The sequence below is a fragment of the Alternaria atra genome (assembly GCF_907166805.1).
Source record: "Alternaria atra isolate CS162 genome assembly, contig: 21, whole genome shotgun sequence".
Classification (NCBI taxonomy): domain Eukaryota; kingdom Fungi; phylum Ascomycota; class Dothideomycetes; order Pleosporales; family Pleosporaceae; genus Alternaria; species Alternaria atra.
Genome location: NW_025091319.1, coordinates 5,232,595 through 5,249,144, shown reverse-complemented (window position 1 = coordinate 5,249,144; position 16,550 = coordinate 5,232,595). Strand labels below are relative to the sequence as shown.

The 16,550-nt window shown below is 48.0% G+C and overlaps 3 protein-coding genes across 3 annotated transcripts; 1 reads left to right on the top strand and 2 right to left on the bottom strand.

Annotated features, from left to right (window-relative positions):
- Positions 1-1,072: 1,072 nt before the first annotated feature.
- On the bottom strand, positions 1,073-1,444 carry ALTATR162_LOCUS2187 (uncharacterized protein; the record flags this gene model as incomplete). The annotated part of the gene is made up of 3 exons (XM_043309789.1): positions 1,073-1,192; positions 1,238-1,338; positions 1,399-1,444. 3 exons carry the CDS (start codon positions 1,442-1,444, stop codon positions 1,073-1,075), a joined length of 267 nt encoding a protein of 88 aa, XP_043165724.1.
- A 1,292-nt stretch (positions 1,445-2,736) lies between these two features.
- Positions 2,737-3,696, top strand: ALTATR162_LOCUS2186 (uncharacterized protein; the record flags this gene model as incomplete). The annotated part of the gene is made up of 1 exon (XM_043309788.1): positions 2,737-3,696. One exon carries the CDS (start codon positions 2,737-2,739, stop codon positions 3,694-3,696), a length of 960 nt encoding a protein of 319 aa, XP_043165723.1.
- A 3,322-nt stretch (positions 3,697-7,018) lies between these two features.
- Positions 7,019-8,749, bottom strand: ALTATR162_LOCUS2185 (uncharacterized protein; the record flags this gene model as incomplete). Its single annotated transcript, XM_043309787.1, has 4 exons — positions 7,019-7,455; positions 7,507-7,643; positions 7,690-8,635; positions 8,689-8,749. 4 exons carry the CDS (start codon positions 8,747-8,749, stop codon positions 7,019-7,021), a joined length of 1,581 nt encoding a protein of 526 aa, XP_043165722.1.
- Between the last annotated feature and the right edge of the window lie 7,801 nt (positions 8,750-16,550).

The window sequence follows — 16,550 nt, the reverse complement described above, 5'->3', positions numbered from 1 at the left end:
ACTGGAGGCCTTCTTTGGGAGAAGGACGTAGGCCATCACCTTCATCACGCACCAGCCCAAGATTAAAATGAAGTTCAATCAAAACTACGACTACAGGAGGGCCACTTATGAGCATCCTAGAATTATCGAAGGGGATCCATGTTGTCGCAGGCCAAGCGTTGTCGCGAACATGAACTTTATTACTAATAGCGCCGTGTGATTACCTTCATATAAGCTGAGCTAGGATGCTGCAAACAATAAAACATACACTCACTTCTAACTAACCATTCTGTCTATGATACCTGCACCCAACCGTGCGACACATGCTTATGCAGAACACAGAGGCCGAGTCCGGGAAATAGAGGACGTAGAAAGATATTAATATGCATTTACCTAAAATTACCTCCTACAGATGAGAAGTGATATACGAACAGCAGGCACAAACATGTCCTAATCTTGCAACAAATTTTCTTGTTATACATGGCAAAGACGATGTACAGGTGCCAATTGCGAGCTCAATCGAGCTTATCAACGTTATGCGGAAGTGGAAAATGGAGGTAAACCTGAAGGAGGTTTCAACTGTAGCCCATGGCTTCGACTATGACATCCACAGTCCGCAACAATCAATTCAATCTGGACTCTGTCAGAGACCCACTTACCTATCTAGGTAGGAGTTAAACTTGTATAGGAAATTGCTAGGCCTAAAGACGTAATCAATCAAGTCAATCTGAACCTTCTAGGACCCACTTAATTGATTGTTGCGGAGTCTGATGACATCCCACTTTCAGATGCTGCTATGGAGCCTTTTAGGCGTCTGATGGAAGACATCGGTATGTAATTGTAGAGTACTCAATATGTGAACCAAGCCGGGGATGAAATCACACACCCGCTTCCTGCATAGAGAGAGAAGTTTCCCGCATTCCACGAGCAAGTACCTAAATCATATACTTCCAACAGTTGGAACAAAAGAGTTCAAGCCAGAGAGTGAAGAGCTTCCGCTATTGTACATAGATTACACAATTGGATAGACGCTGCAGTCGCGTTGGCAAAGACGAAAGTATGCAACAACCGCACATATTCTTCGTCTCTCCGCTCAAATCCCGAGTTTTCGTGGGCCTTTACTTGCTCGCGTGAAAGTACCGCACATAGAAGCGATGCAGCAGCGAGACGAGCAAGCAGTGCCGACTCGTAAGCAGGAGATATTGTTTTGCCTCTATTTGCGATTAGATAGCTTCGAGTACAGATGCAATCCACCTACATAACCGCAGAAACAATGTCCATTATAGTTAAGGTCGCCACTAGATGTACTGCCCATATAGTCCGGCCAGGAGAGATAAAGATCTGCAGCAATCGGGCGAGCTAAAATTCATGTTAGTAGAAGATGAGCAATCAAGGGAGGCAGACTGTCTGACAGCTTACTGTAATACGCGTGTTCTAACAAGGGGTCCAGGCGCAATTCAGCCATCCGCCAATCATGTACCCATATTATGATAATGCATCTTTGCGCAACCCGGCGCTCATTCCGGCGCTCAACCCTACACTCAATCCTACGCTCAACTACGCCATGTCTACGCGACAGAAGTGTATGCGTGATGGATTTCAAGATGTTGATTCAGTCTGGAAACACCTTAAAAATTGAACGGGACCTGATTGGTTCACCATCCCTGTTAAAGCCTGTCTCACTGACGAACAGACCGTAGAGGTGGGGCTTGAATTGAGATCCCTGTCGTTCATGCTATTGTCCTTTTCGTATGCAGATGGCCGCAAGCAGCACATTGCCAACAGAAGGGCCTAGGGCACGTCATCCTCACACAAGCGACAGTCGAGGGTGGTTTGACAGTTAGGGGTGGGCGCCAGCGCCAGTGAGAACTCCCGCTTACCTTGTACGCGTCATACATGGGCAAACCGGTTAACCGGTTTCGCTTACCGACCGAAACGACCCCCAGTTTAACCGGTCCAACCAATCAGACCAGTTGAAAATGTAGACCGATCGGAACGACCGATCATTTTGCCCATGTATAAATCGTTCAGATTGGTCGTTTCGGTCGGTAAGCGAAACCGGTTAACCGGTTTGCCCATGTATGGTACGCGTGTATATTAGCCCCGGGCGGAAGTAATTGCTGCCAACCCTTGCAATGAGTGTCAGCCATAGTGCTCCACGGTGCTCAACAACGCTTCATTATGCTCTACGGCCTTCTGTATGTTTGCTATCTACATTCATACAATAGACACTATATTACGCCTCTCGACCTGAGACACCAGATGTCTGAGTTGGTCGAAGCAGATGCGAAAGTTGTTCAGCCATGCTTCGTCCTGGTCGCCCGTTTCGCGGGGAAGTCTGTAACAGATGATGGAAAGGCAGATTCAGCAATTCACGCAACGACGCCAAGCTAACTAGCTATCACCCGGGGTGATGACTGATTAGGTTAGCGCCATTCAGGCTGCACATGGCACACACGTAAGGTTATCATGTTAAGCGCCGTAATGTGCGTCCACTCGTAGCGGAACACCATTAGCGCCAGTGATATAATGATGTTGCGCTTCGCTTATGTCCTGTGCCGCATGCCTACCGCACACTGAGCACAGTCCAGCTGTCGACCAATCACGTCATAAGCTCATGTGGTGATGATGTCCTCGCTCGCTCGGCTATTCGGGCCAGTGTAGCCACATACGCTCAATCGCACACACAACCGCACGCTCACTCTTACAGTCAACTACACGGTCATCTACACGGTCATCTACACGGTCATCTACACGATGCCAGCGCAACGGTCGCGCGGTCGAGTCGGGTTCAAAAACGTTGAGTCAGGATGGACACAGCTCATGGAAACGTTCAACGACATTGAGCTATCGCTACGCTTGACAAAGGGCCACATCAGGCGCATTGAGAAAGTGATGGAAGATAAGAAGACGAAGAGGTCAGGGGCCTCCCTTAAGCAACACAAATTCCTAAGAAGAGTATTGGCGATCGACTCCGACTCTTACACGTTATGTGTTGCCGCTTTCTCGCAGAATCAGATCGATTCTACGAAAGCAGCTATACTCGATGGATTGGTTGAAAGAATCAGGGAACGGCGCAATGACACAATCATGTCTCCTACTATGCGATCGCTTTTTGATCATTCAGAAGACAATAGGATTGTACCATTGCCCCAAGAGACCAACCAACTGTTAAGAAGCACGTCAGAACCGTGGGTCGAATTGAAATACGCCGAAAGAGCAGGAACTAAAGAAGTTTTTGGACAATACCTAGTAGACAGGATTGAGAATACGGAGCTGAGTGACGACTGGAAAGCAGTCATAATGCGCCTGCCGATGTGGCCACCCGATCTCTCCGCGCCTTGTTTCATGTCATTGGACCTTTGCGAAGAAAGTACTAAAGAGGTCGCAATGGCATTGTTCAAGGTAGAAGTAACTTGGGTGACGGATGCCTTTTGGGTCGTCCACGATGGCGGGTTGTTGCAGATTATACCTTATTCTCAGCATACAATGAAGGGCGTCTTAGACGAGGACATCGTTGCCGTTTTCGGGGCAGATATACATGCTGCAATCACTACATGTAGCATTAGGGCGAACGAGTTAAGAGAAGGACATGGAAAAACAAAATGTATATCAATGACCTTTTCAAAGAGTAAGGCTACGATCGACCTGACATTGAGCGTAATGGAAGGTGTCAAGATCCAGAAAAAGCTCGGTGTGGCCGCCGCATCACGATAGATTTCCCTCAATCTAACTCCATGAATTTTCCCTTTGCGATGTATAGCTCCCAGCCCTCTTCGACTATTAGTCCTCCATTCTCAATATGAGGTAGCCGCGTACGCTTCTCATTCCCTTCCTTATCTTTCTCAAACACAGTGACGCTGCTATTTCTCCATTCCACAGTTTGACCTCGACCCGTTACTACCGTGGCAACATTATCCTTAACATCTGTAAAATCTATATCTGCGTTGGGCGGTTGTACTTTGTCGGCGTCGAAAGCCTGGAAAAGATTAGTTATGAATTGAGAGAGATAATCTTACCTACCATCAAGATATAATATGTGACGAGAAGAGCGTGGAGCGAGTTGATCGGACAGTTGGTGCTCGCGCGTGGGGTTTTGTGGTGTGTGGAGTGGCGGTCGCCCCGTTGACACTGGAGACGCATAAATGCGTCAGCAAAAGTATACCTGATCGATGCTCAGAGGGTTGAGCACTTGCTGGTGGAGAAAGCGATCAAAGTGCGCGTATGAAAGTTTCGATGCGATGTGCGCGTTATGAGGATGTGTAGACTCGAAAGGTTGGGGGCTGCAGATGGTTGTTGGAGGGGTCATTGAGGGGTCGTGGAGCCATGCAATTTGTCGCATGCGTTAGGCACTCACGCTTTTAGGCCGTAACGCAGACTTCGAAAGCAGCTCGAAAAAGTGACTTTGCGCCGTATCAACTGACTCTGCTTATATTGAACAATAAAATTGCCAGTCTGATGTGTAAAAAAAAACATGAGCTTATGGCATTGCTCCTGCTTCCGAACCGTCGAGCAGCCGGCCAGCCGTTGCCCCGCACTGTCACGTGACTATCTCATATTCGGTTGTTACCTCCAATCATTTCACTGCCGCAACAGTTGCGTCACACGTAGCGTGTACTAGAGCGTAATTAGAGCATGTTTGAGCTACCTGAGCGTGTACTCATGTACTGGGCGTGTAGGCTGGTCATACATATCGTAGGGTTTAATGTAGAACATGGGCGGAGGTACCAGAATCATGTTGGGGTCAGCGAATTATGCGCTCTGCAAGCCTCTCCAAATTTGCAGACATTCTCCGCTAATCTTACGGTATCCTGCGATACGACAAAGAAGCCTAGATGGAAGTGGAGGAGTTGTCTTATGCAATAGTAGTGATTGTTGATGCGCATCCCGAGAGTGAGACTAGGTGTATAGATATGGGCGGTATTCGAGGCGCCCACCGCTTCGATCCGCGCGGAAAGCAATTTGATCTGCAAGCCCCTTCGTGCTTGCAGGCATCTATAAAGTTGGAGATGCGGCGGCATAGGACGTGGGTCTCTGTATGATCCAAGAATATGGCGCTCGCTTGCCGCTTCTGCAGACGTGCTGTGCGGTATCAGCACAGAGGGGAAGCGTAGTTGTGGGTGATGAGAGGAACAATATATTTATAGGGTCTTCAATACATATAAAAGACCAATGGCCACCCTCTACTTCAATATCTCAAAGCCATCATCCTTCATCTTGCTTGGCACGTTCCCTTTGCCCAGTTTGTTTCTCAGTTGACAATTCAACATTTCGACGCCTTCGACATCCCCTGCTTTGCCGTCTCTTTTGGCAGCACTAAAACGTCCGCTGATACCCTCTGTGCCTCGTATTGTCGTGGTATTTGTTGTAGGTCAGCCTTCTTCTCCAAGCGCATTCTCGATTTCGAAAGGGTCGATAGAAATGTATGCTAACGAGCCTCTCATCCTTAGGGGCGTCTCCGATATCCCGCGTTAGCACGGGGAGATATCCGAGTGCAGCGATCTTTGACCCTTATCCACCCCTCTGTCTAGCCTGGCAGTCCAAGACCATCGTCGCTGGAGGTAGGCCAATTCAATCACACTTCCTTCCTCCACTGACGGAACTAGGTCTTACCTTCACTCGAAAGGATCTCTGACCCACCAAACTAACCAGACGTGCCGCGAGAGCATTGCATATTTTGGGTTATAGGAGTTACCGGCTCAATCTCCATGCCTCACTCTGACAGCAACACGGAGTCCTCAGCTCCTGATTCTCCCAATCACAACACCGAACAGACCGCGAATGTTATGACTAGTAATCGGCCTAGTCGTGGCTCCGATGGTCATACTGAGAACAATGGTGCTCGTGCCGCAAACAGCTCAACTTACTTGAGCGATTATATGTCACCTAATACCGACGATGAGCAGCAGAGGAGCACAAACGGTGTCACTTCAGGATCAGGCGGAAGCGGCCAAAATTCTTAGCTGGTGCGTCGGTCTTACGGAGTTTTCGGCTTGGGTCTTGGCATTTTGTGGCGTCGGCACGTGGTATGACGCTAGTGAACCAAATCCAGTTCGCCAGCGTGTTCGGCCCAATGTTACCAAGGCTTCAACGTGTCATATAAATACATCAACTTTACATTGATAAATTCAAGACCATCTGTTTTTCTTCATGTCATCATACAATTATTTGCCTTCCCACTCAAAACTCGACGAACGGGTTGCGGAGGTGATTCTTGGTGACCACACAGCGCTCAATACTGCGAACTTCGCTGTCCTTCGTTACAACGAAAACGAAACCCAAAGCTGTAAATAATAGCCTTCAGTCAGGTATGCGCCTGAGAGATCTTAATGGCATTGCTAATGATACATAGTTGAACGACATCAGCGATGCCGTAGGAAAGTTGCCGATTGTCCATCGGCGTGAAACTGGGGAGATCATGGTAACATATCCGGCTGGTCACGCCAACCGCAGCGAGACTAAGCACACCGGCGCCTGATCTCTCTTCGGTCCCAGCAGGCCAACAACATCTTTGGGGAGAACAAGGCGAAAAAGGTAGCGAGGCCGCTGGAGAAGGGAATACACCTAGTGCTTCCTAACGTCTCCTTCTCGGTATCAGAATTTGTTGATTTCTATGTGCTGCCATTCAAATATGAGCATTAAGATAAGAAGCCATGGCGTACATGGCTCATAAATTTGATAATCATTGAGGTCTTTAATTACATGATTTCTCGATATTCTTGCATGAAGTTGCTCAGAAATAATCCATCCGCGACCGGCAATTGCTGAGATTCGTGCTCATCAATACCCGAAATTTGGTTGACTACAGCTAGCCCATCTGAAGTAAAGCCGTTCGCCTGTCCGTCTAGCAACACACCTAAATGACTAGGAAAGTACTGTTGGTCAGGCTCCGAGCGACCAAGATCACTCGTTGAGAGATGGCATGATCGCATAACGGATCCTGCGCTGTCATCACACGAAACCTGGCGGTATTCTGTTGACGCATTACTCGCTTCCCCTGCTGGCAGCATCGCTCATAATCTGCCCTAATTGCAATGTTCTAAGATACTTGAGGCGGCGTGGCAGGGTTGCAGTTGGTAGTCCAGCAGTGAACTGGCAGCAACCCCGTGTAGCCTCGGTTGCCATGTTGGAGTGACTGAAGAACGTTTGCAGCAATTGTAACATCGAGAGCTTGGTTTTCTACGAAGAGGCCAGGGCAAGCCCCAAACTGCAAGAGGAGGTATTCTGACATCTGAATCGTACCTAGCTTTGCCTGAATCTGGGATGTGGCATGTCTTGAGGTCTTCCGTCGTTTGGTGGCGTTTGTACTTTCTTCGATAGAGTCGACAAACGACTGTTGATCGCATAGAGAGGTTTGGTAGGAGGGTACGAGCTCTTTCGAGCTAGGCGTCCTCGATGGCAGGATGATGTGACAGTCGTTCCAGATTCGCCTGATTGGCGGACTGACTTTTGGTTCGGGGTCATTGCTGATGAACGCTACGGAACTAAGTGATAGCCCGAGCATTATAAGGCCAGGGATTGACTTACTGAAGTGCTGATGCATGAGACTGAATATGCTCTGTACTGACTCTGAGTACAACTCTGAGTCCTGAATTAATTCCTCATTTATCCAATTGAAACCAGAAACAGGGGACCGATGTCTGTTGCTCCACAAATCATGGTACCTGATGGCGTTAGTGATATGGAATAAGTGAAGACTAGGGCGCATACTCAGATGTTGTAATGAGATCAGAGACTGTGATAACTAAACCAGGGGCTCGAGTGAACATCAGGGAAATAATCTCGCCCTGAAGTACGTATCTGTCGATTTGTTTTCGCTTTGCCTCCTTCTCTTTCGAGTCGAGCTTCTCAAAGTCTGGCTCTAAGGCTGAAACCATTCGTGCCTTAACACGAGTGGTAGTGTTTTCCGAAGTCCTCCGTTTTAAGCATCCATTCCACCAATTAGCGAGGCCCATTTTATGGAAAGGTCGCTGGAGGCCCCCAAATTTTTCTGAAGTGTCGAGAGCTCGATATGACCATTGCCCAAGGGATGCATAACTGGTATGGCCGAAAAAAGTAGGCCAATTAGAAAGCAATGCTTCTAAACTCTTCTTTTCCTTGTGTTGCTTTAACTTCCATTTCTTCAAGGTCTTCGATGCGAGTGTCTGACAAATTTTCGTCAATTCTTCGTCCGAAGTCGGCTTTTTCTGTTTCTTTTGCCCGGATCTTTTGTTGTTGGAACCATCACTGTTGATCGCATCGATATCGCCTTCCCTGTCTTCATGCTCATCAAGACCTGCATGATTCTTCCCTCTGAATAAATTCTCTGCCCCATTGTCTGCTTTTCCCGCAACTTCACCTGCAAATCCTGGTGTTTCTTCATCGTCGCTGCTGAGAAGATCATCTGGTCCGTCGTCGACCTCGTCTTGGGGCGTATTGTCTGGGTCGTTGTTTCCTGCAAACCAAAATTTTGCTTGACTTGTACTACTTCCAGAAGAAGATGCCACTGTTTGAACAGGCTGTTGGTCGACAGGCTTAACTGTAATCCTCTTCTTGTTGATGATTCGTTGTAACAAGATGGTGATTGATTCGGTCTTCGTTTGTATTGTGATGAAACCATTTCGAGATGCGCTGCACTGGACTCCCGGGCCAACGCTGACGGTGCACTCAATCTCCACTATACGTGGTATATTAGGAGTGTTCATCTCGGGTTGGCGATGCAATGAAGACGGATCGGACTTGTTGTGGTGTAGTTGTGACACGCTGCTGGTGCCAAGGAGAATGTGGACATCGTGTCCGTGATTGTCTTGGCCGTCCAACTCGCTAGTGTTAGCGTGTCCATCACCCAATACTTACAGATCCTTGTCGCGGTACATCACATAGCACGCTCAGGTATCAGATATGCGGGCCGCTGGCTGCACGCGCCTGCATGGTCCAGGCCATAGTGGCTCCAACGTCGCTATCGGTGTGTGAGAGATAGGTGCCGCGGTGCTGCCCTACGTAACTTTGATCGGCGTAGTGTCCGAAAACTATAGGCCTTTCAAATGCGTCATGCTGTGATGAGCTCACTCATCACCAACTATCAAGTTAATCTCGGATGCTGTCAGTCAAACAGAAGAGGTCCAACGTGACTGACATGTACACAGATAGGATCGCTCTGGCTCAGACTAATGGCGTTCAACGCTTAGCCAGGCTATCGGAGACGTGCCGCGCGGGTTGCCTGTACCTTTGTTCGCGTCCATGCCGTTCGTCGGCAATTGCCCTGAACCGAGCCGCCTCTAAGACAGCAGTGGCTTTTCTATGTCTCACTCGAGTCCAAAGGACGGCTTGAGCTCCATATCATGAACCTTCCTATGAAGGCTGAGCCGCTGTCCTGCATCGTCCTCACCTGCCTGCGTCCTTCACCGGTTGCCTTCCTGCACGAAGAGCCAGTACCCTCTGTTGGCTTCGAAGCCAGGATGGCTCAAACTCGAAAATTTGCATGCACAACGGAGGTAGATGAGCCTATCTCTGCTTCGTCTAGATCTAACCATCGCAGGAACGGAGAGTGGTCGCCATCGAACGGAAACTAAGAAAGGGACCTTGCATATCTTTCCAGGCGAGGGTTGTGGATAGCAATGGTCCGGACACGAAGCTGGAGCACATGCTCACGTTCAGCGAGGAAGAATTTAGATCCTTGAAAGGTGCCGAGGCCGCCCTGGAAGCATTTCATGGGGAAACAAGACAGCAGATGAGGATGATGATGGATGTTGCATCTATTTTGGGTGGTTTCCATCATACATCGGATCTTGGCTCACGCATTTCCTACCTCAAGAGCGCAGTCTTGCCTTTGAATGCGCTGGCGCTGCTTCGCCTGCAACCATTCCTCCTGCCACAATCAACACCAACACGGAACTACTCGTCCTTGGGAATAACGTGGCTCCTTACCCACCTCGTACGTTGCTCCTACTCATATCGACCATCCGAGCATGGTCGTAGTGATCTTGACTGTAGCTATCTAGCACAGAATTCTGACCTAGCACAGGAAATCATGTACAAAGAAGACCAGAAGATCAAATCTCTACGCTGAGCGACACTACCACCGATCTGAACTCATCTACGAGTCCACCACGAAGCACAACAGCGTTTGCTATCCTAAGCCCTACTTCTGAGACGCCACTTGTGCGCACCGCTCCATCAGATGACTCCTCTTCACGCACAGTTGCTTCGGGCTTACTCGTGCCTCCCAGGGGGTGTGGCATGTGTGGAAAAATATTCCACCGTCAACACCTCTTTGATTTCCACCAGGAGGAACATGGAAGGCAAAATCTAATGCAGGAAGCGACAACAGATCGAACATCTAAGTCCAGCCACATTATCAGTGTCCCATCGTCTGCGGCATCACACGCCTCTTCCGAGACATTCGTGCAGGAGCGTCAGCCGTGGGACCACTTCCCTCGGCGTCCAACTCCTGACGTTACACCACAGTCAAAGAAAGCGGCAGATGCCTCTCTATTTGTTAACGTCCGCGACGTACTCTGGATTGATTTTGTGGACGCAACTGTACAAGGGGTTTACGGGATGAGGGTTCTCGTACGCACCATCTCCGATACAGTTCAGCTTATGCCAGCGGTAAGTTTCCCTACGCTTGTTGGACAAGAGAGTACTACGGAACAGGTAGAAGATATTATGGGTAGTCATGCTTACAGTGGAGCACTACGCCTGCAAGAGACGGGCCGTTACATGCTACTGTGTTCATTTTGGATCAACCATCTCTAACTTGAAGATCTTGTACCTGAGGAAGTTGACCGCCGTTTGCTGGAGTCAGGCAAAAAGTGTCCGCCCACCTGTCTGCGTACCTTTAGCCCTACATGAGGAGAGTGATTGATTTATCTGAGTCATCCTTATAGGCAGCCATGTAATACAACTCTTTTCTTCTTAGCATGATTATGTCCACAAACGTCTGGCCACATCAGAAGAAATCCTGCCCATCAACATGCACCGGTCGTTTCTTGTGCAGCTATGCATACAGCACTAATTCTTTGACATATCTGGCCGACCGGGGCGGCCTTAGCTAGGGAGCTCTTCCTTGGTGTCAATTAGGTTTACGATGAGCACTGGAAGACTTCCTGTAATTGGCTGTGGTCTGTGCTACGCGAACAATCCATATGCCTAAATGCGACCACCTATCGAAGCAGTTCGTGACATGGATAGTTTCTATAAAGAAAGGCCGCCTTATCGCGATGATCATCCCAGATGCTGACCTGTCTGGTTAATCTGATGCGCAAGCGGGAAGAGCTGCTTTGGTTCAGAATGCACGCCGGGGTGAATATTGTTAAGCTGCTCTCTCACCGCTAGTTCATGCACTGCTAGTAGCCCACGTATGTCAACCTAGACCGGGGCCAGTATTGCCCTCGAAGCCACCTGAGAAATCGATTGGCGGTGAAAGAGTGCCCAGGCATGGTTCGTTGTGTTGGTCGGTGTTTATATCGTACTATGCATGCAAGAACGCTGCAAGTAGTTTCAATGTGGCAGTTTGATGTGGAAGAAACGGCACAAAGGGATTAGCTTGATGAAGACGTATGGTAGTTGTGGAGTTGGACATGGCTCCACTCGAGAAGCGGTTTTGCATGATAAAAGCAACTATTTCTCCTGTAATAAGAAGCCTGGGAATTATCTATTTCCTTGGCTTCGCCGCAATCTATATCTTGGTTTACCGTTCCACTTTCAAAGCATCTCCTTCCGCAATTTATCGCCTCCATCATGCTTAGAACCTTCTCGAATTATTTCAATCCGCCCGATGACACAATCAAATCCGCTCGAGACTGGCTATATCGGCCTCCAATATCGGCAAACTTCCTTATATTTCTACATGGTTTGGAGAAAGTCGACATCGCCGTAACGATTCCGTTTCGTATTGTCTAGGCATGGGCGTGTGAAGAGGAGAACAAGGAGGACATTGTTTACATCGAAGCGATATTGCCCGAAAAGACAGAAGTATTTCCTGAGGTTCATGTTATGGAGAAAACCGACACTGTGGAGGGTAAGCACAAGCTTACACGTTTCCTCGTCTGTTTTGAAGACTACAAGCAACTTATAATGCGACAGAAGCATCAGCTTGGTCTGTCTCGACTCCACTTAGTAGAGCGCCGTTAACAGAGAGCAGAGCACGAGTGCCAGGGACTGGATGCCATCAATCAGGCCATTATTGGTCGCATGGACCAGGACCATTTCAAGTCCTACACTACCAACATGCCCAAAGAAATGCATGACCAGCTCAAAAAAATTCATCTGGAAAACGGTCTGTTACTCAACTCCGATAACACTGACGAAAAAGGATTGATCAAACTGATCGGGCATCACCGGAACGGAAATCTTAGAGCGTAGGAGGTTTCAGGACATCGCCTTTAATAGATGGACGTAGATACGATATCCAATTGATCTTTCTTCATTTGATGAACATTTGATCCAGGATCGATCCTCACTACTTAATCTGAAATGACATGATATACGTAGTACGTGTCTCAGGACTTTCTTCTGGAACTAAACTATCAACTCGCGCCCAGAACTTGTCGAGGCGATACCAAGTGAGTTTTGATCTAGTATATGTTCAGTTAGAGGTAGCGGGCCGTCTCAGATATGGTGAGGATGGTGAGGATGGTGAGGACGGTTTAGTCTACTGCGCTGGTAGTTTATAGGGGACTGTTGCAAGGTGCATGTGGAGGTTGACTCGTGTCAAGTCATTTGATAATAGCCATACAACTATATGTGCAAGAAAGCATGTGAGAAGTATTACCTAGATTGTCCTTTCCGTCTGACGTAACCTCATCCAGCCCAAAGTTATTCTAAGTGCCAAGAGGCCAGTGTCTAAAATCATATGCAAAGCAACCCTAACACCCTCTGTCCTACCTGTCAGCTCTTCCAACCGACCGGAATGGCGAAGACCCAGGGTGATGGATGTTTAGAGACGCTTGGCCCTTACTCTGTCTTCAAGCATTCTGTGAATCGAATCCCCCGTGAGAAAGGGATGCCCTGCACTTGTTGTAGCAGAGCTCGACCAAAGCGATTATATATGTGTGAGAAATGCGGCAAGACATGGTGCGATGAGTGCTAGGCGAAGACCGTTGAGCAGGTAAGACTACAATCGTGTCTCATCGGGATCGAAGCTAATATATATGCTAGTATCGAGAAGAAGGCATATCCATTGTGAAACGCCGAAGAACCTGGGCTCAAAATGAAGAGTAGCTGCCAATATAATTGGAGCGCGACCTCAAAAAGCAATTCATCAGAGATCAAAAGACCATACGATGACCTCGGAACTGCTTCAGCAATATTCTCGTATAGTAGTTTGCTTGCAGCAACTACGTGAGATCATCAATAGCATATTTATATTTGTTCGACCTACGAGCATCATATTATGACAAATGTGCTTCTCATTTTTTGGTCCTACATAGAGACACTGAAGCGTGAGCAGGGAGTAGCGGTTTGCCGAAAGTCGCTCCATGTAGTTACGTGGATCTTACCGTCTTTCCAAAGGTAGTTTCATGTACGTATTTTGAATTCGAGCTGAAAGTCTCGCGATCTAAAAAGGCGATCGACACGACCATCCATGCGCTAAGATAGACAGGGGTTAACCGCCCAGGGCTTGAAGTCAATATACATACCATAGGTAAGCTCGATGCCCTCCGTTTTGTCTTATTCCCACATCAAGTATGGCCTTGTCCAGGATGCTTGATTTTGCCTCGATGTTATCGCTGGACGACGCGCAACCTGATCATCATCAGATTATCGCAAGTCACATTGGGAGATTCTTTGTGTTAAAGTTCTAATACGTTTCAGATTCCAGCTTTCCGAGAATTCCTGGCGGTCTTCGTCCAGCCAGACGTCTATGAAGCAGATTTACCCCCGAATCTTTACAATGTTCCTCTTCGACATGAAGATTGGATACATTGGAAAGAGAAGGGCTTGCAGCCTCTATGTGAGCAGCGACATGGCGTTTGTCCAAGAGTGCAAGCAACAGAGCGCGCACACGAAAGGATCTTCGACAACTTTTGTGGTGTGCTTGCTACGCTCGAGTACTCCTACCGTAAAGACCTCGATTTTGAGATCTGGACCACATACCTTCATCGAAAGAGATTTATCCTTATGCCTATACCACCGGAATTCTGTAAAGGCCCTATGGCTCTCCTCGCACGTCACCGTAGCAACATGGAAGTAGCAATTCAGGCATCCTTTCCCCGGTTACGAAAGAGCTTGGAGGAATGGGGTCTCTATCAGCCGTACAACCGTCCTGGATTGCTTATGCTAGCTCTAATAGACTATATGTCTCTATTTAGCAAGGTTCTTCCCGATCTGATGAGCGAGGACGATGCGGTCATCTCTACCATCGCGTCTCATTTCGTATCCTTTGTGGTATGTTTTCTTTCCCACTCCTGTTTTCAGAGACTGAGTATAACAGAATTCCGACTTTGAAACGCCAAATTTGCCCCAAGTCCGAGACGGCCGAATAGAGGCTGCACATGAGCTTGAAACGACACGTCCTGCAGATGGCGTGAAGGCTATGGTGGAGAGCCTTAGCTTTCTTTCGATTCCACTATAAAACGACGCAGGCTCGAGCCCTGTATTAGCGGCTCAGGATACATACATAGGGAAATTGACATGCATTGATCTATATGACACTATATCTCTGCCAGGGTCCGCAGGAGAAGCCTCTTCGGCACCAAACTCCTTGTCAGCCACCTCGTCTTAAACGAAAAGCACAGGCAACTGAGCTCTGACTTGAGCAAACAGGGGTGTGGAGTTTCAACATGGGCCAGAATGCCACTGCAAGTAGACTGAGAAATTTTCCCAGGCAGGGTCATGCAGCATCCTTTATTGTGCTACATGTAGTTATCATCCCTTCGCCAGTACTCATATGTTATGCTGTTTGTCCTGACTTTTTCTACTAGTAATTCAGTAGCCTGATGGTCTGTTGACCACGCGCTCCATAATTTGCAGCCACCCTCAACATCTAGTTGTCTGGATACTTTTAGGCTTTCAGATTTGCCTGAGGCTTGTCAAAATAGTGTAGTACTTCAAAATACCAGATGGGAAATGTAAAGAGGGGGTGATGCATTGTTAGCCTGACCACTGTGGGAATTTTGGCTCTGAGGTAACGAACCTTCAAATGGTTATCTCAGTCTAAGCTGCAGATCTTGCTTTTTGAAGACATTTAGATACCAACCAATATCTCTCAGCATTCAGATATCACGAATAGATCAAATGCATGTGTCTGATGAGAGCCAATATCCGTGGGTCGCAATGCCTACGGTGGTCAGTGATCGCGTCCAAAGAGTGGTGGTCATACCGAAGCTCCATGGTGTATTCAGAAATGAGGATTTTACATGTCGTAAAGGGGAACAGCAGACGTGACACTACCCGCAAACTTCATTGTTGATTGCTCTGTTTGAGGCATCATCCGAACCAGCTCCAGAACCCTGATTGCAGAATGCCTGCCCGCGGTTCTGGCGCTGAGGCTTTCACACAGACTATGCCAACAAGAACAGGATTCATGGTTAGTCATGCAACTCCTCAGCCATGACCTAGACTTGCAGTAGTCCTTTGCCATGATAGTGCCATTCAAAGAGCTTCCTCCATGATGCCTCATCTGGTACTCTGTCGATGTCTAAGAGCGGGAGGGCAATTGCTGACCAAAGCTTCAGCCATGCTGTCATAACACAACAGCATTGCGCTGGGCGGTATTCTGGCAGTCAAGGTTAAAGCTGTATTTCAGGCCTACTGTTGTTTTGTGGGTAGACTGCACTGAATGAATGAGCTGTTCTTGTTGGGAAGATGTTTGTTCATCCTCTCTGCTTTTCCATCCCACATACATAATGTTGGCCCAACTGGCTGCTGCAGGTTTTATTGTGGAGGGTGGTCAATGCAAAGCAATGTATCACCAGTGAATATGCCAACATTGACAGATAACGGCTTTGGCCCACAGTAACACGCGTAAGATGTATCCATCAGTAGCCTCTTCACCATATGCAATTGGCATTATATGGTGAGCGCACGACCCCTTCGATATCGCGTATCATCTTTCTTCATACTTCAAAATATCCGGTTAGATATTGTTGTTGTTGTTTACCGCTTTTCGTCTGCGCCACCTGATTCTGCTGGTCATAAGCGCGTGCCTTTAACAAATGAATGGTTCATCATCACTCCCGTAGCGTCCTGTCACTAGCGATCCAAAGATGATGGTTACTCCTCTCGGCCTGCATCGTCCATCGATTCCGCGAGGCGGTCACATATGTGCAGAGTCACAAAGTGAACTGATCACTTTCGGCAATTCTTCTATCGTCGACTGGCATAAGTCTTTGGCATTGATAGGTAAGGGAGCACACTTCAATGCATTGATCCTCCAGGTTTTAGAAGCATAAATGGTTCCTAATCCATGGAATTGGAAACCAACGTCCTGCGCGGTGTCGCCAATACCGCCAGCCTTTGTATCCAGCTGTAGTGTCGCGCTGCAGCTTTAACACTACGTGGCAACGCGCAAAGCGTTTCGCCCTTCGTTCCTTATATATTATACCTCTTCAATTTGTACTCGGGGCAGGTAGAAGTGACTCACGCCT